The 25544-nt window shown below is 32.4% G+C and overlaps 1 protein-coding gene across 2 annotated transcripts in view; it reads left to right on the top strand.

The window, feature by feature from the left end:
- LOC126879182 (serine/threonine-protein phosphatase rdgC) overlaps positions 1–25544 on the top strand; it is a 736378-nt gene that overhangs the window by 552501 nt on the left and 158333 nt on the right. For both annotated transcript variants that reach the window (XM_050642225.1, XM_050642224.1), the window contains one exon: positions 4311–4478. In XM_050642225.1, coding sequence (XP_050498182.1) covers positions 4311–4478 — 168 coding nt within the window. The remainder of the gene's footprint in view (positions 1–4310; positions 4479–25544) is intronic.

Here is a 25544-nt window from a genome sequence, read left to right as displayed (position 1 = left end):
TGACGTCCATTTGCTCCCTTATACCTTGAATTGCTGCTGCAAAATTCTCCAAATCTTTTTTCACTTTGACAGAATCAGTGCATACTTTTTGCAATTGATGAAAAATAATTTCTACGTGAGGCATAATTTTATTAAAAATAAATAGCCAAAATACAAAATCTTTATCCTGGAGCTTTAATTTGTAACCATTTGCTTGATTAATGGAAGACAAATCACGTGAAGTACTTTGTATAATGTCCATAACTGCAATGAGGTCTTTTCTATTTTCATGAACAGTATGAACACTTCGTGATTGAAAATTCCAACGTGTTTGGGAAGATTTTGGCAATCTGCGATTAACCACCTCATCCAAAAATTTTGTTCTTTGAGGGGACGTTGAAAAGAATGAGCACAAACCAGATAAATTAGAAAAAAATATCCTAGCCTGCTTATTGATGGAACATGCACTTGTCATAATTAAATTCATTTGGTGTGCATAGCAGTGAACGTAATTTGCAAGAGGATATGTCTCCTTAATAATTTTTTGCACACCATTTAAGCCACCACTCATAACAGATGCGCCATCATAACTTTGAGCGATTAATTTGTTTGGAGTATGTTTTAACAATGGATTTAAAACATTTAAAATACATTCAGCGATTGACTTAGCATCATGTCCGCCCGGCACGTAAAATCTCCAAAATCTCTCAACTGGTCGTCCTTTACACAAATATCGAAAGACTATAACTAATTGAAATTCACCAGCAACGTCTGTGGTTTCATCGGCAATCACTGCAACATAAGGAGAATTTTCAATTTCTTTCTTAATTTCCTCGTGGTAAACATCTAACATGCACTCCAGTAGTTCATTTTGTGTTGTTTTTGATGTACCTTTAAAAGATTTGGAACTTTGAATGTGAACCTTCAAGTCGTTGTCTAATTCAGCGCTAAAATTGACCAGCTCCTTAAATATGCCTCTGTTGTCTGAATTTTTCGTTTCGTCGTGACCTCTTAGAGCTAACTCAAAAGCTCCACAAAACCTTATACAATTTATGATTTGATTCAAGACATATCGATTCTTATCTACCTGTTCATTATGTTTAATTAGAGTATCACGATAAGCTGAATTTAATTGGGTTTTTATATTTAACTTACCAAGCATTGAAAAGCTAAAAACGTTATTCATGTGTACTTTAGACTTTTCATAGGATTTCAATTTCTCCCATATATGTACAAGATCATCGGTGCCTTTGTTTGACCAAGTCTCGTCACCTCCAAACAAAACGCATACAAAACAGAAGAGTTTATTAGTTTGTTCGCAACCATACAACCAGCTATTTTTATCATAAATAATTTTATTAAACTTACGACAGCGAAGTTTTTGTCCATTTCCACTTTGTTTTTCAATTTTTAAATCGGGTAAAGGCCGAGTTCTTTAATTTGTAGTTTTTTTTCTAACGAAAAACCACCAAAAGAGTTTTTTAATATACTAATTTGATTCATTGTCAATAAATAAATTAAACGTAGAAAATAATCAAAATATTATTTTTATACCTACGACACCCACTATCACAACGCACTAACTAATAATTACAAATTAAAAAATATAGTAGAGTATAAATACAAATATACAATACAGTAGTAGACAATAAACACAATAGCGTCAAGCGAACGCGTAAAGAAACTAGAAATATGTAGATCTAAAACATTGTATCTTAAGATTCACTAACTTCCTTTTCGAGATTTCGAGCCTGGCACGGAGACTCCAATTTAAACGTATGTTAAAAGTGCAATACCGCTCTCTCTCTGTCACTTACACAGGATGCTCATACAATCTTTCTCTTTTCTCACGAGCCACTATGCCGTTCGGCACTGGGATTTTTATGATTTTCATCCTTTATCCGGTCAGCTGTGGGTGGCCAGAGTCGGTAGATTTGCATTGCGCTACACAGTTGCCAGATTTGATATAATTTATAAAAATAAAGAGAAATATTCACAAAAAAAATAAACAGGCATGAAAATGTTTTTAAGATAAAAAATATGTTTCTGCATAGTTAGCAAGGTAGTGCCATGGCTCTATGGCACTACCTCACGGGCCGCCACTGGGTACAGGTAACAAAACAAATATAATTTTATAGGTTATTTCTATTTTTATATTTACTTTACAAAAATATTTAATGTCATTTGTCAAAATAAAAGATTCCTTTAACTACCTTTGCAAAGATAATTTCCCGGCGATGTCAATGTGTAAGCAACATGACAACGTTGTAAATATTTTGACTCATGCGCAAAACAGGGATCATTGTTGTAACTCTAGCCGCTCCTTTTAAGGTAACCCCCCACTCCACCTCCGTAGGTGGTCGTGTTTGATGTTATACGATAGATTTAAAAAAAAATATTGAACACGTTTTTTTCAGTATTCTGATCTTATGTTCATTTTGCGAAATATCGGGGGTTCCTATTTAAAATGTTAAAGTTACCCCAGCCCTATTTGTGGGGGTTGTGTTTAATAATATTAATAAGAGTTTCAGTATACAAGGAAAAACAGGGCAGTGTTACTCTTTAACCGCCTAGTAATACTCCTTGATTTACTCAAGGTTTCATTTTATTCAAACTGAATCACTCTGTGAACCGGAGCCATGATATTGAAAAACTGCATACAAAAAATGCATTCTTAAAGTGCATCTCAAACAGACAATAAAAAAAAATCAGAAATCGGCGGAAATGAGTTCAATTTTGTTACTCGGGGGTTTTTGGGGTCGCTGAAAACGAATATGACGTCAAAAGTTATCTCCGGAGTACCTGTTGCCAAGGGTACCTACTGTTTACTTCGTCATTAAAATTCATTAAAAAATTAGTCAAAAATCATTACTCGGGGGGTTTTTGGGGCCGCTAACGACGAATATGACATCGGAAGTGATTTTCGGAGTACTTGGTGCCCAGGGTACCTATTGTTTAGCTCTCCTGTGGAGTTTTCGGCAAAAAATTTATTAAAAAAATAGTCAAAAATAATTACTTGGGGATTCTTGGGGTCGCTAATGACGAATATGACATCGCAAGTGATTTTCGGAGTACTTGGTGCCCATGGTACCTACTGTTTAGCTCTCTTGTGGAGTTTTCGGCAAAAAATTTATTAAGAAATTAGTCAAAAATAATTACTCACGGATTTTTGGGGTCGCTGACGACGAATATGACATCGGAAGTGATCTACAGAGTACCTGGTACCCAGGGTACCTACTGTTTACTTTGCTTTCTGGAGTTTTCGGTAAATTCATTAAAAAATTAGTCAAACATCATTAGTTACAAGATAAGCAGTAGGTACCCTGGGCACCAGGTATACCGGAGATCACTTCCGATGTCATATTCGTCGTCAGAGACCCCAAAAACCCTTAAGTAATGAATTTTAACTAATTTTTTAATGAATTTGCCAAAAACTCCAGAAAACGAGGTAAACAGTAGGTACCCTGGGAACCAAGTACTCCGAAGAGCACTTCCGATGTCATATTCGTCGTCAGCGACCCAAAAAACCCCAAGTAATGATTTTTGGCTAATTTTTTAATGAATTTGCCGAAAACTCCATTAGAAGTAGGTACCCTGGGCACCAGGTATTCCGGAGATCGCTTCCCATGTCTTAATCGTCGTTAGCGACCCCAAAAACACCCAAGTAATTATTTTTGATTAATTTTTTAATAAATTTTTTGCCGAAAACTCCACAAGACGAGGTAAACAGTAGGTACCCTGTGCACCAGGTACTCCGGAAATTACTTTCGATGTCATATTCGTCGTTAGCGGCCCCAAAAATCCCCGAGTAATGATTTTTGGCTAATTTTTAATGAATTTGCCGAAAACTTCACAAGACGAGGTACACAGTAGGTACCCTGGGCACCAGGTACCCCGGAGATCACTTTTGACATTATATTCGTCTTCAGCGACCTCAAAAACCCTCGAGAAACAAAATTGAATTCATTTCCGCCGATAATTGACGAGTTCTGAATTATTTTTATTGTCTGTTTGAGATGCACTTTAAGAATGCATTTTTTGTACGCAGTTTTTCAATAGTATATTATGGCTCCGGTTCACAAAGTTTCCTGGTGCATTCACGAATCGAATGCAAAAAGAATTATTAAGATCCGTCTTGTCCTTTTTCGGAGGTTCAGTGCTTTATTGCTTCGACTATCTGGGGCTTGTAGATATTTATAATCTAAATCTAAATGTTCTCCCCTGCCATCTGCGTGGAAGTCAGACATTACACATCGCCTGAACTATCCGGCCCATGTGTAATAGTTAATTATATGTATTATAAAATAATGATCCCATTCTTTTGTTTACAGCATTATCGATTGCCCCCCAAAGACGTAGCGGATATTTTGAAACGGTCGATAATCTACCTGAAAAAACTACCCAACGTGAACGTAGCATCGACAGGGATAACGAAACAATTGACGGTGTGTGGTGATTTGCACGGAAAATTCGACGACTTGTTAGTTATATTACATAAGGTAAGAATTTTATCAAAATACAGTATACACTCACCGGCACGAAAAAAGGAATTTTTGGTAAAATTGTCGAAACACACTTTATTTTTTATTAAAAATTTATCGATGATTGCATGTTCTGATAGAGGGTTTTAAGGTATATTTTAGGAAGAAAATACATACGAAAAACTTTTATTTAAAGATAACTGTACAAACTAATAGGTCTGGATCCTGCGTATGAAAAAAAAGTTGATTAATAGGAAGCTGAAAATTTGTTAATAGCTTAAGGGTGTCTAGTCGGATAAACTTTGATATATGGGAACACTGGAACAGGGGCAGTTTTAATTGTGGAACAGGTTAAAAATTTGGAACGGTCAGACCACGAAAACGGCACATGTATTTTGTCCGACAGAACAGACTTAAACTCTCCGAACAGAGATTAAACTCTCATGTAAAAATCAGACTGCTATTTACAAATTGGATTTAAAGTTAAAAAACAGTAAAATCCTTTATAAAAGGTATATATTTAAAATCCCTAAAAAGGGCTACATCACAATCACATAACTAGTTTTCGACTGGCTTACCAGTCATCATCAGTGCTTACCTAAAATGGATATAACCTGGTAAAATAATGCAAAGATTTTAAAATTTGACTACGGTTAAGAGAAGTTGTAGGTTATACTCACGTGAAATTAACATGCTAATCACCAAGATATAATTTAGCAAAAATATGTGGGTCAAAGCCCTGTACAATTAATCCGTCAAGGAAACATCGGTTGAAAATGCTAACTTAAGCATGGATGTTAAAAATATTTTACTAATATGCCCCAGATAACATCTGAGCTGTGGTTTGACTTGTTCACATGGTGAAGGTATGGCCTCATCTATGGTATGGCAGCAAGTGACAATGATGGCGTTCAGCGGCGAATGAGCATAAAGTGATCTGTAGGATCAAAAGTCGCCCCTTCACGCTGAACGACGTTTGCGATGTGCGCTACATCGAATGAACATCGAAATTCGATTCATTTGATTCGAAAATGTAGCGGAGCGGTCGCCATCTTTTGGAGCACATTTTGAGTGTAATACTTTGAGTATAGCATAAAATGACGCATGCGTAAAAGTAATAAACAGGTACTTTTGGCACATAGCCTAATAAAATAAAGTAAAAGTCAAAATGTAAATTCGTACAAGTTGAAACAAATTTTATATCAAAGTTTAGGTGGGTACAAAAAATATTTTCAAGAAAGTATCCAAATCATGCAAGGGGATCATTGTTTAAATAATTAAAAAGGGGGCATTTTTGCAAAAAAATTACTTTTTTAACGGCTGAGGTAATTCACTTATTAATGAAGATCTATAGGATTTTTTTCTGCAAAGCTGAAGGGTAAATATTTCACATAAGACCTACTAAATTAAATATGACCCCCTATTTATTTAAAAAATTGTATATAAAACTTTAAAAACAAATTGGCAAAAAATTATTTTTAGCGTATTAATAAGCACTATAAAATATCTTATTTTACAGATGAAGTTGCACTATGTTACCAGTATTAAGCAAAAAAAAATTGGTCGAAAAATATTTAATACTTTTTGAGATATTGAATTTGTTTATTAAATGTTACTATATTTTCAATTGAAAAAACGCGGTTGTTGCCAAAGAAATATTCATCTGGGTAAGATCTCATTATTTTTATTTTTATGTATATTTTCGACAAATGTATTGATAAATTCAAATTTCAATTAAACTCCCCCCTAAAATGGCATTTGAAAATTATTCAAATTTGTTTATAATTTGTTTTTTTAATAACGTCTCGGGCATTAAGTGTTTTGAAATGCCATTTCGATAATTGAGTTCCTGGGAATTTTTTACTAGCTTTTTTTTCGTTTTTTTCTTCTTTATTTCTTGGAGTTATATTAATGGGGGCGCTTTTAGGGTTAAATTTCATTAAGAATGTCGAATCACTGAGTTGTCGATTCTAGACCTAAAAATATTAAGATTTAACTAACATCTCTTAAATAAAATGTGGCTACTTACTGAGTTACAGGGTGTTTTATTTAAAAATTTAAAAATTATTGTTACCAAGTACTTTAAAACTATTTGACGTATCCTTATCATACTTGGCAGAAAGTGTGACTATTATACATCCCACTAAATTGTGATTAATAAACGTTTCTAGCTACTGCCAGAGGCGTACGACAGGGGATACTGAATGATTGGTACTTCCCAAATTCTACGCCACTGAGTGAATAACTATTTTAGCGAAATTTTTCGATTTTCCAATACTTTCTATGTAAATAACTTTATTGGTATCGATAAAGTTATCAGTTTGCAAGATATTGGAAGTTTAAAATGAATGAATGAATGAATCAAAATATCTATGCCGTTTCATTTTTAACGTCCAATATCTCGAAAACTAACGACTTAATCGTTACCAATAAAGAGTATATTATTTACATAGAAAGTATTGGAGAATTAAAAAATTTCGCTAAAATAGTAATTCCTTCAGTGGCGTAGAATTTGAAAAGGGTCAACCATTCACTATCCCCTGTCGTACGCCTCTGGCAGTAGCTAGAAACGTTTATTAATCACAATTTAGTAGGATGTATAATAGTCACACTTTCTGCCAAGTATGATAAGGATACGTCAAATAGTTTTAAAGTACTTGGTAACAATAATTTTTAAATTTTTAAATAAAACACCCTGTAACTCAGTAAATAGCCACATTTTATTTAAGTGATTTTAGACCAATCTTAATATTTTTAGGTCTAGAATCTACAACTCAGAGATTCGACATTCTTAATGAAACTTACCCCTAAAAGGGCCCGTAGTAATATAACTCAAACAAAAAAAAGAAGAAGAAAAAAAGAGAAAAAAATTTGTTAATTAGTGAAAATTTCCCAGAAATCCAATTACCGAAACGGCATTTCAAAATATTTCATCCTTGCGACGTTATTAAAAAAACAAATTATAAACAAATTTGAATAATTTTCAGATGCCATTTTAGGGGGGGAGTTTAATTGAAATTAGAATTTATCAATATATTTATCGAAAATATACATAAAAATAAAAATAATGAGATCTAAAACAGGTGAATATTTCTTTGGCAACAACTGCGTTTTTGTAATTGAAAATAGAGTAACATTTAATAAACAAATTCAATATCTCAAAAAATATTAAAAATTTTTGGACCAATTTTTTTTAATAATACTATTAACATAGTGCAACTTCTCCTGTAAAATAAGATATTTTATAGTGCTTATTTAAAAAGCTAAAAATAATTTTTTGCAAATTTGTTTTTAAAGATTTATATATAATTATTTAAATAAACAGGAGGTCAAATTTAATTTAGTGAGTCTTATGTGAAAGACTTACCCTTCAACTTTGCAGAAAAAAATCCTATAGACCTTCATTAGTAATTTAATGAACTCAGCAGTTAAAAAAGTAATTTTTTTGCAAAAATGACCCCTTTTTAATTATTTAAACAATGATCCCACTCTATGATTTGGATACTTTCTTGAAAATATCTTTTGTACCCACGTAAACTTTGATATAAAATTTGTTTCAACCTGTACGAATTTACATTTTGATTTACATGTAGGTAGTGTAATTTTATTTTACTAGACTAACAGTTTTGGTTCCTATTTTGAGTGAACCAGATTTATAAAGGTATCTATTGTATTATAATGTTACCTGGTAGAAAAAAAAACAGTATCTAGATGATCTGATATCTGATAATCAAAGTCAGGAAAATATGCAGGCTGAAAAGTAAGATATATGCGCCTATATATGCATAGTATTTCTGTCAAATATGCATGCATATGCATTTGTGTCAAATATGCATGTATATGCATGTATTTAAACAAAATGTTCACTTCATAAACCCTTTAAATATAATAAATTTATAAATATTAGTTGTAAGCTTGATATTATAAAATAAAATAAAACTTTTAAACAATTATTTTAACTAGTTAAATATATTTACATGATTATTTATTTAAAAAACAATATGTGAAGATATGTTTTTCAAAAATTTTCTAACAAAAAGTTATGTCGCCTATCTGTACACATTATGTTTGTATATAGAAAAGCTCCGTTCTACCTCGACCGAAGTTATAGGAGCGTATTAAAAATTATTTAAAACTTCAGCCTCTCCATTTATGCCTGGTTGCACCAACAGATCTTGAGCTCCAGCTTAGCTAAGCTCTACTTAGAGATAAGGCCTCCTTGAGTATCACTTACGTTGCACCATAATTTTAGATTCTTACCTTATTATCAATTATATCTATTATTATATTATGGTATTCTTATTGTAATATATTATAATTATATTATATTAATTCTTATGATATTCTCGACTTCAGCTTAAGATCTGTTGGTGCAACCGGGCATTTGTGTTTCATCAAACACCAGACTTAAAATATATGCAACCTTAGATAGGAATATAAAACCAGTATTTTTATTAATGACTGAGTTAATTTTTTTTTAAATGTCTTTGCCAATTTGGCCCACAATAATTTTGAAAGATAGTTCAAATTTTTTTATTAGTTTAACTACTTCAATTAAAAATAACCTTGTATCCTGTAGCTAGAGGATGCAACTTGGCACAAGATCATAGTTTGATTTTATGTACGAAAGTTGTTGTGGTACTATTTTATTTTTCTAATTCCATTATTACCTGCTTTTCTTACTTAAGGGGAAACTTTCTTACTGGGGAACTTAAGTTCAGGTTCCCCAACAATAGGTTTTGGTGGAAGGGGAAGATTCGGCAAATATTCTTTATACAACGGAGTTCTTATGGGTGCCTTAAGAAATATTTTTTTTGATATTTAAAATTAAATTATTAACAAGAGGAAATTTAATTCTAATTTCTTCTGCGACCCTATTTAAACCATGTGCTAGGAGAGTTGTATGTACTAAACGTGGATAAAAAAATTTTCAAATTGTTTCCCACTTTAACCATCTACTAAGATGCAGCATCTGAAAGAAAAAGCAAAAAATTTTCGTTGGGAACAACTAAAGGAAGAAAAAAGTTAGCTAAATTGTCTTGCAAAAACCTTGAATACGTGCGTTGGTTTTATCCAACTGCTTGGAAGCAATTAAATGCGATTTACAAGCTTGCTCATTTTTAAGAGATTCGATTAATAAATGTGCGATATAACGTCCAAAGGAGTCAATTGTTTCATCCACACATACATAAAAATAATTATCTCCTGTATCTGATTTTATTTTACTCAGTACAGTACCGCAGAATATACAGAATCGACCTGGTTTCTTCTTTTCATTTGGAATATTCCATTTGCAGTATTTTATTCCAAGAAACATGCGCAATTCGTTTTGAAAACCTATTATATGCACCGAAATTTTAAATACACCACTATATGCAAAATTCAAAAGAAAATACAAAAATATGCAAATGCATATGCATATGCACTCTTGCATATTTGCCTGACTCTGCTGATAATTAATTATTTTTTCTTTAGAGTAGACAAAATTACAAAATAAAAATTGGTTAAGTTCTTGACAGCTAAATAAAATATTTGACATTTGACAAACAAATTGGAGCAGAAAATGTAGCGGAATATAAAGAGCAGTTTGTTCGATGTATCAGTAGCGTAAATTCATCACTCACCGCTGAACGCACCCAATGAAATGGATAGAGACCTTCGAACGATGACAAGACAGAAATGACAGTTCCACAGGAAATTGAAAAATTAACCTGTCATATTTAAAGACTATGGTGTGCAGCTTGTTAAAATTAGAAATGATGTAACAACACACTCCATTGTGAAAATTATCATTTAAAATTCAGTAAACTAGATGTTGTAGTTAAAAATGTATTCACGTATACTCTCAGTGGAGGTGGTTAGGCAAACCACATTACACAAATGTTTGTATTCTAGAACTAGAATCAGTAAACAAATCTTGTTGTCAAGAGACCTAAGATTTAAAAAAGCAATTTTGTGTTGATTTAAAGTTATCGAATAGTTTAAGTTATTAGTAGCTGTTGGAATTTGTGTAAGTTTAAAAAGAAATCACAATGGGGTGGCTGAGGTGTAAAAATGTCTTAAATAATCTAGGGGAATGTATCATTAAGAAAGCACAAGCTCAAAATTAGGCGACTAATTCCTAAAGACCTCGCAAGCTGCCCGGATCCCTAAGGGTCCAAAAACCAAAACCGTCATAAGATGATGGCATTAGAGGCTGGGGGTATGAAATGTCTGTGAGGAAATTAATGAGAAAGGAACATGAACGGGACCCAGAAAGAAAATTAGACTGATTAGAAATTAGACTAGAATGTGATTGTAATATAGCCCATTTTAGGGATTTTAAATATATACCTTTTATAAAGGATTTTACTGTTTTTTGTATTACATGGTATACAGCTAACTACAGGAAAACTTTTTCCTTGTGGATTTTTAAAGTTTTAAACTTTTTGACTTTATTTATCGTTTCTTTTTTTCGTCTTTAAGGTAACTCCCATCCCATAGAGCACAAAACATGGAGTAGTTTTTTCACCCGCAAAACTTTTTGTGATACCGACAGCTTTTTTAGATCTTGTGCTATTACGTAAACGACCCACAATACCACTTCACCTTGCCGAAACGTCGCGTCGCGTCGTTCCCTTTATGTACTTTAGTGCACATGAGGGAAATAATATATTTTGTCGACGTTTTTACTGAAATTGGGGCCTGGCGTGTCGGCAAAAATCTAATAATTTGTTTGAGCCATGTAAATGCGAAGGTTGGTGCAGGGACGAAAATGCTTTAAATAAAGTAGATGCTTAATGGTCTACCTACGCAAAAACTAAAAGGAAAAATAATTGGTTAAGCAAGAAATACGTTTTTATAACAAAATTACTTTTACTAGAAGTATTAATGATGACAGTATATAGGCTATTGATTATATTCAAAATAAGATAGCTAAAAGAAACTACAACGTTAACGGGGTTTTATTATTTCATATAGTCAATAAACATCTATATATGAAAAAACCGCGAAGTGCTATCATTTAAAGGGGTGCGTTTTTGAGAAATGGGTGAATTAGTCCCTGGGCACAGGTTACATTAGGATGAGTTCTATGCACTTTTGGTACAAACATATCTACATAAAAATTGTTCCTGGGTAAATTTGCTATCTAAATATCACTTTTTAAAGTCAATGATACTTTTTTTACAAAAATATATTCAAAAGAAAAAGCCCAAAGAAACCCAAAAGAAAGAAATTTTGTTTTTTGTCCCATAACTTTTGTCCACGGGGATATAGGTATAGACATTGCTCTACAGAAAAAAAAAACAACATTACTCTTCTTTAAAATGTTGTTTAGTACATGTAATTAGAATTTATATTTTTCGAAATATGATTTTTCAAAGTTTGCCACTCACAGCAATTTTTGGGCAATTCTCCTTGTTATTTCGCAAATATTGTTCTGTAACTTATTTCTACGTAACTTTAGGTGTATGCAATGGTATACGTAATAGGAATAGAAATCAATTACTTTTAAAATGGTCTACTGTATAACGTGGTACGACTTTTTTAAAGAGATTATGGTTTTTCAAGATTTTATACTTTTAAGGATTTTTATAATATAATATAAAAAAAATATTATTATATAATATATTATATATTATATAATATTATGTATATATAGTATATATAATATAATATTATATATTATATATTATATGATACAATAAAAAAAGCTTATTTTTTTCTCCTCCCTAGGGAGTAAAAGTACTTTTCCTTCCTAGGAAGGAAAAGTAAAAGTGACGTCATGGTGTGTCATTGATAAAATAACTTATTGACGCCCTATAGAATATTCTATTATCTATTACGTAAGTATCTATACATTTTAACGTTTTTTTGTAGAACACCCTGTATTTTGCGGAATAGTAAAAAATGGTAAATTATTATTTTGGTTTAACAATGTTTACATTAATAATTTGGCGTATATTTGACAGTTGACATTTTTACTGTACCTACTTGTTAGTTTTAGTTCTCTAATTAATTTTTCCACCTACCTCTACCGAAAGTATACTTTTCCTGACCTGATTGTATAGAGCAAAGTCGTACTTTTCCTCCCTAGAGACAGAAAGTACTTTTCCTCCCTAGGGAGGAAAAGTAAAAGTGACGTCATAGTATGCCATTGATGAAATAACTTATTGACGCCCTATACAATATTCTATTATCTATTACGTAAGTATCTATACATTTTAACGTTTAATTATAGAGTATCCTGTATTTTGCAAAATGGTAAAAACAGTAAATTGTTATTTTGATTTAACAATGGTTATAATAATAATTTGTCATATATTTGACAGTTGACAGTTATACTGTACCTACTTGTTAGTTTTAGTGTTCTAATAGATTTTGTCAGTTAGTTACATGAATAAATTATTTAAAAATGAAAAAATTACTTGATAGTTGAGGAAGGTGGAAAAATCATATGTATAACATGGGAGTAAAGTGCCTTTTCCTCCCTTGTTATCCCTTGTCTGTCCCTTGTTAGTTAGTTACATAAATAAACTATTTAAAAATGAAAAAATGACTTGTTATTTGAGGAAGGTGGAAAAATCATATGTATAACATGGGAGTAAAGTGCCTTTTCCTCCCTTGAATAATTATTGCCCTCTGCTACGCGTCGGGCAGTAAACTTCATTCTCGAGAGGAAAAGTACCACTTTCCTCCCTTGATATATACGAAATAGCTATTTGTATAACAAGGGAGGAAAGTGCTACTTTTCCTCCCGAGAATGAAGTCTAGTGCCCGAAATAGCTATTTGTATAACAAGGGAGGAAAAGGCACTTTACTCCCATGTTATACATATGGTTTTTCCAACTTCCTCAAGTAACAAGTCATTTTTTCATTTTTTCTTAATTTATTTATGTAACTAACCAACAAAATTTATTAGAACTGAAACTAACAAGTAGGTACAATATAACTGTCAACTGGCAAATTATTAATGTAAACATTGTTAAATCAAAATAACAATTTACTGTTTTTCACCATTCTGCAAAATACAGGGTGTTCTATACATAAACGTTAAAATGTATAGATATTTACGTAATAGAAAATAGATATTGTACAGGGCGTCAATAAGTTATATTTCATGAATGAAATACCATGACGTCACTTTTATTTTCCTCCCTATGGAGGAAAAGTACAACTTTGCTCCCTACAATCAGGTCCGGAAAAGTATACTTTCGGTAGAGGTAGGTGGAAATAGATATTTAATATAATTCTATTCTACGAGTACTTTCCTATGAATCCTAAATGAAATCACTGACAATATTAACCCTTAAGTACTAACACACCGTCTCTCAGACGGCATCGTTTGTTGAAAGTGGGATATTTCCCTTCCTAGAAAAATTTGAAGGTCATCCGTTTATGACTTTTCAAGTTGGGTTGTTATTTACTAGTATTGAATTCGGCAATTTGATGCAGGTTTTTATTCGAAAAATATTTAGACTCAAAGTGTGATTTCCGTCTAATAGACGGGGTGTTAGTGTTTGTGCCCAGTTCGTCATTAAACATAATGTGCCCCAGTTCGTCAAAAAGTTCAAATAAGGGGATAAAGACTATGAGGAAACTCTTTTGAAATGACTTGATGAGGTAGAAAACGACGTAAGCGAAGTGGGATCAATTTGTGATGAAAATGTTGCCACTGACTACCATTGCTACACTGTACAAATTTTAGTGCCTGTCAGTTTTTTTTTGTTTTAATATTTTTTAAAAAAAAATTTATTTTCATGTTTATTACTCTTTGTTTAACTCGATTATAAATTTTTATCAAGATTCTTTAATTTGTTTCATTTTTATCACACTTTTTTTCAGGAATAAAAAGTTACACAAACAATCCTGCCATTCTTGTTATAATCTTTTGTATTTTAATAAATACAGAAAAACTAGATCAATTACTGTGTTTTTTAGATAAGTAATACTTTCAGTAAATCATCGAAATATTTTTTTGGATTATAATATTTAACAAAAGAAAAATAACCAGTAAAATGTGAAACCCGTCTGTCAGGCGGTTAGTTAGTGTTTGCGCCATTGATTTAAGATGTTAGTACTTAAGGGTTAAACATTGAATAAATGCAACAAGTTCTTAAAATGGGAAATTTAAACCTGAAATCCTACTAAAAATTTACGTGTTAGTCACTGAAAATATTATTTAATATTATCTGAAAGCTTTCGCAAAATTAAATAAAAAATATAATCCATTTTAAAAGTTTTACATAGGTCTCGGCTTTTTTTCTGAAATGTTTATGTACAAGATCACCGAAGCTGCGAAATTTTAAATAGGGTTTCTTCGCTTTCCCGCCTGAAAAATTGTTTTATAAACAATCGAATTATGGATGTTGCGGGTTGTTGAAATATTCTTAAATGGCGTTGGGAGTTTAATATTAAATTTATATTTTATCCTAAAAGGGAACAAAGTAATCCAAATAATATAAAAGACAGCACAGAAAGTATATTTTTGGTGTATATTGGGAGTAATATACAGTATTATGCAAAGGTATGAAAAAATAAAAAAATATAAAAAAAATTTTTAGGAAACGCTTTTCTTTAGTTCCGAGTGACTAAAATTAAAAATATTAAAAACTAAACTAATAAGCAAAAAATAAAAAAAAATTAAAAAATCCAACACATTCGTCAAAGAAAAGCGTGGCGCGTGTTCATCGAATAAACGGTTTTCGCCCCACGCTTTTCTTTAACGAATGTGTTGGATTTTTTCAATTTTTTTTTATTTTTTGCTTTTTAGTTGATTTTTTAATATTGTTAATTTTAGTCACTCGGAACTAAAGAAAAGCGTTTCCTAAAAAATTTTTTTTTATATTTTTTTTATATTTTACTTTTTAGTCTTACACTTTTCAAACATTAAAATATATCGTCATGTTTATTAAAATATGTATATAAAACATATGATGTATAAACATAAAAAGTAGTCGGAATCGGCAAAAAATTTGAAACTTCTTTGTTTATTTGTGAAGCATAACGTAAACAATTAACGTAGAAAGTGAAATTATGTATAGTTCATATCATTAGCTACAATCCGTAAAAATTTCAAATTTCTACATTGTAAAAAACAAGAGAATTTAAGCAATTTCCTTTAAAATGGTTTTTTTTATTTAAACAATTATTAAACATAAACAAATTTTTTTATTGACTATTCGTGTATTGTTCCCGCGAATGCATATATCTGCAAATTTTCATTCACTTGCATTGAAGAAAAGGCAGGCAAATTACCCTCTAAAGATTTGACGCAAACTATTGAACTAAAGAAAAGCGTTTAAAAAAAGATGAATGTGTGTAACTTATTAAATTTAAATTAAAATACATTTTACTGCTGTCAGAAACCAGACAAAAATGTTTATATCACAAATAATCATTGCTTTTCGCTTAAATTGAATGTTAAAACTTCCAAGAGACAGATGGCTGGCGGGAGCTGGCTTGAATATTTAATTTATTCGAAAAGCAATGTTTATTTCTGAAATACACATTTTTTTCTGTTTACGGTCAACTGTAAAATGTATTTTGAGTTAAATAAATTACATACGTTCTTCTTTTTTGTCAAATAATTTAATTAAAAAATTATTTTTGGACACCCTGTACAAATAATTATATAAATTTTTATATTACTGAATAAAGAATTAAATGAACTTTCAAATGAGCTATCGCATGTCCCCTATTCTCATTTAAAAAATCATCGATTACGTCATCGCGCCCAGATGGATGACGTCACTAGTATGACATATATGCCAAAATATCGTAATTTAAAAATAAAAATCGACCTCTTTCGGGATTTTTCCCTAAAGTCGCCTTTTTACGAAATAACGAATTTATTCCTTTCATTTGCATCGTACTGTATAAACAAGTATACGAGTGTTCAAAATTTAAAACTTTATTGTTTATTTATGACGCGTAACATAAACAATTAACGTAAAAAGTGAAATTGTGTATAGGTTATATCATTAGCTACAATCCGTCAAAGTTTCAAGTTTATACATTGTAAAAAACAAGAGAATTTAGGCCTTTTTCCATTAAAATCGTTTTTTTTTTATTTAAACAATTAATAAACATAAACAAAAATTTTTTGTTGTCTATTCGTGTATTGTTCCCGCGAATACATATGTCTGCAAATTTTCGTTCATTTGCATGGAAGAAAAGGTAGTCAAATTAACATCCAAAAATTTGACGCAATCTATTGAACTAAATAAAAGCGTTTAAAAACTAAAAATACGTCAATTTTAATTATGAAATGGCCATCAATTGATTTTGCAACCCACGGAACAAGAAACGCACAGGGAAGCTACATTAGGCAAAGAAATAAAACCAAAAAAAATACTACGAGAAAAACAAAGAAATATGAAGCCAAGCTGAAACATATAAAGGAATACTATAAAAATAATCAAATTAGGAACCTGTTGTACTAAGGGATAAAAAATAGGAAACTAAGACTCCAACCGAAAACTGTGTATTAAGAAGAAAAGAATGGAGACATGTTTATGGGTTATGTTTATGGAAGTACCGAAGATATTAGAACGTTGGAAATAGTATTTTGATTAACTTAATAGATTAAGGGCCGGTTGTTCGAACGCTAATCAAAAATGATCATTATCAAATATTTAATTACTGTCACAGCTGTCAATGTCAACTTTGATTGGGTTACTGAAAACATAATTATTGATTACAATTATGAAATTAGTTAATCAATTATGTTAATAACTGTTATGTTAATTGTTTAACTGATCTCATAATTATAATCAATTATGTTTTCAGCAACCCAACCAAAGTTGACATTGACAGTTGTGGCAGTAATTAAATATTTGATAGTGATCATTGTTGATTAGCGTTCGAAAAACCGGCCCTTAATCAATTATGTTAATAATTGTTATGTTAATTGATTAACTAATCTCATAATTATAATCAATTATGTTTTCAGCAACCCAACCAAAGTTGACATTGACAGTTGTGACAGTAATTCAATATTTGATAGTGATCATTGTTGATTAGCGTTCGAACAACCGGCCCTAAGAATATTAAGAATAGATTAACAATGAAGGTTGATAACAGCATAGGAGAATATCAGTGTGGACGTAAATTTTCCAAATCGAATAATTTGACATACAGGGTTCATAAAGTGGCGTGCTCATTCTTCAGATCTTGGTCCGTTAGATTTTTTTCATCTAGAGATATCATGTCATATAGTATAGAGTGTTAGGAATTTTAAATTATGTTTTGTTCTTCATTCCTCTGGCGTCTTGTCTGTACAAGGATCAAGGATACCTAGTGCGTAATATCTTCCGTTAATATACCAGTGATTTTGTTGCTTCGCGTTGATTCAGCGTCCATGTCTCGCTTTCATACGTTATTGTGGGGCGAATAATGTTTTTGAGAGGAATACGAAGTCACGTATTCCTCTTTCACTCCGGCCATAAGAGCCGAAAGACTTTCTTAGATATCCCGTTAATTATTGTTTATTATTTCTGTATTCCGTAAATAAATTAATAAGCTCTTACATTTCGAAAATAATTGATGTACCTATTTAAAGTTGTACAGAATATATGTAACAAAGACTTTATTTTAGCACGAAAAATCATCTAAGTAACCCCTTATACTAATCGTTTACCCCTTTCACTTAACATTTCAATTTTGAGTCTACAATTTATCATTTTACATCATTACACATAGACCTGGATCCCGTGTACCAAAAAAAAGTTGATTAATAGCAAGCTAAAAATTTGTTAATAGCTTAACGGTGTCTAGTCGGACAAACTTTGATATACGGGAACACTGGGACAGGGGAATTTTGAATTGTGGAACAGGTTAAAATTTTGGAACGTTATAGACTACGAAAACGTCCCATGTATTTTGTCGGACAGAACTAGCAATTGATTTGTTACCATTTCATTAAACTCTCATGGAAAAATCAGACTGCTATTACTAACCAACATGATTCCTGTCATTTGACATGTTCTTTGTGTTCCACTCATTAAAATGCCCAGTTGGTAATAAACACCAGTCTGATTTTTGCATGAGAGTTTAAAGAAATGGTAACAAATCAATTGGAAGTTCTGTCCGACAAAATACATTGGAAGTTTTCGTAATCTACCACTGAAGAAAAGCGACTCGCACTTTCCGATGACTACTCACTGTCCCATACCATACTAACCACTATGAAAGACGCACAAAGGCTGCTGGCGTCCGTCTTTCAAAGGAAGTTTGATCGAGTTGCAGAACTTCAATGACAACTGCCAGTTCCCTGAAAAGATTTGAAACTCCGAGATTCGTCACGTTACATTTTCTATTTGGTAACAAAAGACAGTGTTCATAACCAATGTATCTATCAAGATGCATTGAATTGAGTGAGCACGTGTTGGAGTCCAACATGCAGAAGTTAGCCATGCCAAAGCTAAAGTGCCGCCAATTAGATTGGAGGGTTGTCCGAAATATAGTGGAAGAAATCTTTCTAAAGACACCGAAGTTCACGTATTAGTCTGTTGCAATCCGCATGGATACTGGTGTGGAGGGAAAGCCGTCCCTTGTCATTTTTATAAAACTGAGTGTTGAAAAAATAGGGTTCAATTGCTGATACCAGTATCCAGTTCCATTCCCGAACAGGTTACAGAAGGAGCCATCTCTTAAGGAGGGGGCAATGTTACGCTGATAGCCCCTAGCACACACTCGGCCGCCAATAAACCTGTCGATTATGCGAGACCAGGCAATGATCCCGGCTTCATTCAGTCTGTAGAAAAATTGTTATAGACATGAATGGAACATCTAAAAATTTACAAAGCGAAGCAATGGCCCGATTCCGATGATTCTGGAACAAAATGAAAACATATACGGCAAGACGGCAACTTGAAACACGGACTCGATTATGGATTCGATGTTAAGTTTGCGATTATTGATAATAATGTAAAATTAATTGCACAAAGTAATTACATAAATTATATGTTTTACTACATGTTTTAGTGTGTAAATAAGTTACAAATAAATAATAAAAATGAAGTATTTCCAACTAAAATAAAGTCAATAATAAATAAGTAAAAATCATAACAGTAAACAGAATATCCATAAGAAAGACCTTATTTAAACATCAAAAATCATCTAAATAACCCCTTATACGACTCATTTACCCCTTTCATTTAACATTTCAATTTTGAGTCGACAATTTATCATTTTACATCAATAAAGTCGACTTTTAAATGAAAGAAATTATTTTTCGTTCCTTCCAACTCCCGGCCCTTTTTGCCTTCACCCGAACTTTTCTCGATTTTCCTAAAAACAAATCCGCCATAAATCACTTTTCTTGATGCTTCGTCATTCATTAACTTTAGTGTCGTTCTTATTAATGAAATAACCGCTTTAAGAAGTTTTATGGACCGTTTAAAAGATATTGCGAATCAAGAAAAGGGTAACTCGACTTCGAAAGAGCTTTATAAAAGAGATGTCGTATAATTTTGACATTTTCTGAGTTTGACGAAATATTGGGCTTTGAGAAGAACAGAGAGGTAACTAGGTACCTACTTTTAGTAGAGCTAATGGATTTTCTAAGAGCTATGACGCAGTGGCGACGCGTGACTTTTTCGAAAGTGTTACTTATGTTACTTAGATGTAAAAAAATCTTATTTAAAAAAATTATTTTGAACTTCCCAAATATAAGTTTTTGTTTTTAATCCTGTGAGATAAAATTAAACAAATCATTATTCCCAAATTATAATATGTATGTAATTATATATACAGTTGAGTCCGGGAATCTTTACCCGTGCGTCATCATGTAAAGCATACGAAGTAAGTCGATGATAAGTCGAAAATTATGTAATAGGTGTAACAATAAATAATAAACAAACTAAATAGATTATTCTACCATAAAATTAACATAAAAAAATTAACAACTAGGAAAAAGAACATATTTTAAAAACTATTGTGTATATTTTAAGTCTTCCATTTTCAATAATCCCATTTTTTTCTACAAAATTATATATAAAAAAATATACAAGGGGAATGACTTTTCAAGTAGGTAGTTGATCGATTACGCAATACGCAGCAACACTCTTCCATGTTTAAATGCACGTACACCATGATACAATGAGAACGAAGATATGGTCAACAGCGTGACCAAGTCTCGCCCGTTCTGCGCAGTGACGTCATTGGAGAGTGGCGTTCTTAAAATACAAGGAAGAACTGCTTTAATTTCGTCAGTTCAAATGTTTTTATTATTTTTTTTACGATGAATGTGATATTAAACGCCGGATTAAGTATTTTTTGGGGCCGGGAACTAAATAGCAAGGGAGCCCATCGTTCATTCAGAACTGGTGATATTAAATCAAGGCTTTGGTATTTAAAACTAATTAATGTAAAAGTCTGCTGAGATTATTAAAAACTTCTTTTATTAGCGGATACAGCATGATTTTATTTCGATTATAATACAAATAAATAAAAGTAGTTTTATGTATCATGTACATATATTTACATTTTATTGACATTTAAAATTAGAAATTAAACATCGTAATATTTTTAAATGGTACCTACATACGTTATTAAAATAAGTCCATAAAATTCACAAAAATATGAGGGGTAAAAACACTGATTATAATGATACATATAATCAGCCTATGTAACAAAAACCTTGTCACATATGTAACAACATTTTTTTTAAGTCTTTGCAATAATTATATGGTCACTTGTTATAATAATATATGTTTTCGTGCTTCAAAACAAATGAGGTATTTAGTACTTTTGGCTGTTTTTTAAATGCAAAATTATTAATTGGAAAAATTGAATTTTCAAGAATATTTAAGCGAAGAAAACAAATGGGTCAAAAATCAAAACTCGCCGTTGAATATAAACTGCATCTGCATAAATCTATGATACAACTAATTTGGACCTATGGTGTTCTCTGGGGTTGTTCAAAGCCATCAAATATCAAGATAAAATAAAGAGTCCAGTCAAAAATATTGAGAGTGATATATTCAACGCGCCCTGGTATGTAAGCAATAAAACCCTACACAAGGATTCAGCTACACCTTTGGTAGAGGAAGAAATTCAAAGAATCAATTTGAAGGACTGAGAAGTCATCCAAATGATGAAGAAAGACTGCTAAACGCTCCTCCCGGATTGCAACTGACCAACAGACCTAATCAATTAAATTTATGATCTAATGTATTTGGGCCCACCCATTGCAACGATGGTTCATGGAGAATTAAAATGAACTACCAGCTAGATAAACTAATGCAAAGCCCAGATATTGTAAGATTTGTAAAGTCACAAAGAGTAAACTAGCTTCGTCACTTGAAAATAATGCTAGATAATCGATCTGTAAAAGTAATCAAGAAATGGAATCCCAAGGAAATAGAACAAGAGGAAGACCCTATCAAAGATGGATAGACAACATAGGGAAAGATCTTAAAACCATGAACATTAGGCAGTGGCGAAGGAAAGCATCTGACAGGGCAGAATGGAAGAACATTGTTAAAGAGGAAAAAACTCACAGAGTTATAGAGCTAATAGAAGAAGAAGGAGACTATCTAATGTAAAAAATTAATAGGAGGGTTGTCATAGGGCAGCTTCTTCCTCATGTATTTGTCACTTAAACTTTTTACTTATAGCTTCGATGAAGCAGATTGTAAATTAAAATATGTAGCTAATATAAAAAATAAAAAGTCGTCTATTTATTTAAAAAAAATTACAATATTATTTTTGACATTTTTCTTTTTTTGCTGACTGTCTGATCTCGCAAGTTTTTATTCGGTTTTCTTAATCTAAAATACATCCTAGCCCTAAAAAATAAAGATTTAGAGCATAGGGCAATAAAGGCATAGAGCTATTGACCACCTCATCTTTAAATAACGAAAAGAGTATCTTTCGCTTACAAAAATTCAATGGTAAACCTACACTTCACTAATAAATACTAGTTCGATAATCGAAAGTTTTAAAAACACACAATTACACTATTTAAACCTTTTAAAACACAAGAAAACATTCAAAATAAAAACAAATGACACCTTCTTACGGCAATAAGCGTGCTAAATTAAAGCCAGATTATGTTTTCACTCTCCACGTACGTCACAACGTCACACCATATAAACACGCCCACTTCACCGTCATGCGCATGATTATATCTTCTGTATTCTTTGTATCATGCACGCACACTGTAATCTGTAAAGCCGGACTCAAACGACTCGTGTACTTGGCGAATAATCGTCACTTGCGTATACTTGCCATGTCGTCTGAGTGGGTTACTCGTACATTGTCACTCGTTGCCACTCGTTCGTCTTCCAACTGTTGTCGGTAAAAATGACTCGAGTCAAAGGGATCACGATTATTCGCACACTTGCGAAGTACATACTTGTCTATACTTGCAGAGGCGGTCAAATGAAATGTATATAAATAATTGGCATTTACTGCGACTATTCATTTAGACCGGTGTATTTAGCACTAAAACTACCGGAATACATCGATTTTTAAATACATCACCTAGAGACTTGCTAGTTTTGCATTGTGTTCAGGATGATGTCAGGAAAAAAGTTTACAATAAAAAAATGGGTGGAAATGCCTAATTAATAATTGTTTTTTAAAGTTCTTAACATGCATTAAAAAGTGCCTAAACATGTCAAAATAAGCATATTAAGGGCCAAGTTTTGTTACTCGCGAGGTTTTTGAGGTGGCTGAACATGACTACGTTATCAGAACCTACCCCCGGAGCACCTGGTGCCCAGGGTCACTGCTAGGGCACGGCATCTGGAGGTTCGAGGGCTAACGGCCCTAAATTGATGCAATCAGTTTACTTGGAGGTTTGTGGAGTCGCTGAATAGGAATGTGCCATCAGCCGACTCCTGTAGCCCCTGGTTCCCAGTGTCACTGCTGTAGTACTAAATGGTACTGATATTTTGGTACTAAATTAATGCAAACGGATTATATGGGGGTTTGGGTGCTGCTGAACATTAATACTCCATCAGAACCTACCCCCGGAGCACCTTGTGCCCGTGGTCACTTCTATGGCACGTCATCTTCTGGGGTTTTTACGGTTTTCGGCACTAAATGCATGCAAATAGATTAAGTAGGCGGCTTTTGGGGTCGCTGAATAAGAATACGCCAACAGAACCAACCCCCCAACCACCAGATACACAATGCTAAGGCATGTTATTTTAAGGAGTTTGGAGGGTTTTTGGGCATCAGATGCAACGGGGGGTCGGTTTTGATGGCATATTTTTTCTCAGCTACACCAAAAACTCCCGAGTAATCTGTTTGCATAAATTTAGTGCCGAAAATCTAGATGACGTGCCTTAGCAGTGAACCTGGACAACAGGTGCCCCGACGGTTAGTTCTGATGGCGTATTCGTCCTCAGCGACCCAAAAAACCTCTGAGTAACAAAATCTGTCGCTAATACACTTATTTTGACATGTTTATGCACTTTTGGATGCATATCATGCACTTTAAAATGAAACTATGCATTTCCAGCCATTTTTCTATTGTTGACTTTTTTACTGGTGTCATCCTGAACGCAATGAAAAAAGTTGTAACTTTCTACGTGCTGTATTTAAATATCGATTTATTTTTTCCTAAATGTCCTGGACTATTTATTAGTAATCACACCACTGATTCATTTCTCAAGGTTGTTAAGCCAAATGTTTACGCTCGCGTACTTGTAAATTGTACACGTCGTGTGAGTGCCCTGTTTGTCATTGCAATCACAAACTCGTATACTTTCCAAGTAGGCGAATAATTATGTACTTGCGAAGTACACGATTACATGTAGTACATGCGAGTACACATGTTACAATTATAATGGGAGATTTTAACACAAAGGTTGGAGACGAAAAAGTAGAAGAATGTACAGGAGGATATGGTCTGGGCAACAGAAACGAAAGAGGTGACAGGCTTATCGAATTTTGCCAAAACAATAATTTTGTCATAACTAATACATTGTTTAAAATGCCAAAGAGAAGACTATATACCTGGAAGTCACCAGCAGATCAAGAAGGGAGAATTGTAAGAAACCAAATAGATTATGTATTGATTAGACAAAGATACAAGAACGCAATTATATCTTCAAAAACCTATCCAGGTGCCGACATAGGATCAGATCACAATCCAGTAGTGACCAAAATTAGGCTCAAAATGAAAATAATAAAACGCAGAACAACAGATGTAAAAATCGATACAAGTAAACTAAGAAACCCACTCATAAAACAACGCCTGACAGATGAAATTAATAACCGTTTAATGAATGTTAAAGAACAAATCCAACAAAATACTGAAACAGAGACGACAAAATGGTTATTAATAAAGACAGAAATAGATAAATGTCAAAAAGAAATTCTTACACCAACCAGATACAAAAAGAAACAATGGATGACGGAGGAAATCTTAGATTTAATGGAAGAAAGACGTCAACATAAAAACAAAGATAATCAGATGTACAAAAATGTGGATAAACAAATAAAATCCAAAATTAAATATACTAAAGAACAGTGGTTAAAAGAACAATGCGCAGAAATAGAAGAACACCAGAAAAGACATGATAATTTTAACACACATAAAAAAATTAAGGAATTAACGCAGATCAACAGAAAAAGAAAACCGGGAATACTAAAAGATACAGATGGGAAACTTGTGTTGAGTACTAACGAAAAATTAAAGAGATGGACAGAATACATAAATGAATTGTTCAAAGACAATAGAACAGAGCAGATGGAAGTCGAAGTAGAAGATGATACGGTTTTGAAGATATTAAAAGAAGAAATTAAATCGGCATTAAAAAACAGCAAAAATGGTAAAGCAGTAGGTCCAGACCAAATCCCAGTAGAAAGCTTAAAATGTATAAATGATGAAACCTTAGACATTATCGTAGACTTGTTTAACACAGTGTACAAAACAGGAAACATACCAAAACAATGGTTACTCTCAACCTTTTGTGCTATCCCTAAAAATACAAACGCTAAAGATTGCAGTGAATACAGAACAATATCATTAATAAGTCACATTCTCAAATTATTCTTGAAAATAATACATGGTCGTATAAGCAAAAAACTAGAAGAAGGAATAGATGATAGTCAGTTTGGGTTCAGAAACGGACTAGGAACCAG

Source organism: Diabrotica virgifera, chromosome 1 (genome assembly GCF_917563875.1).
Source record: "Diabrotica virgifera virgifera chromosome 1, PGI_DIABVI_V3a".
NCBI lineage: Eukaryota > Metazoa > Arthropoda > Insecta > Coleoptera > Chrysomelidae > Diabrotica > Diabrotica virgifera.
This window is presented reverse-complemented; position numbering and strand designations above follow the sequence as displayed.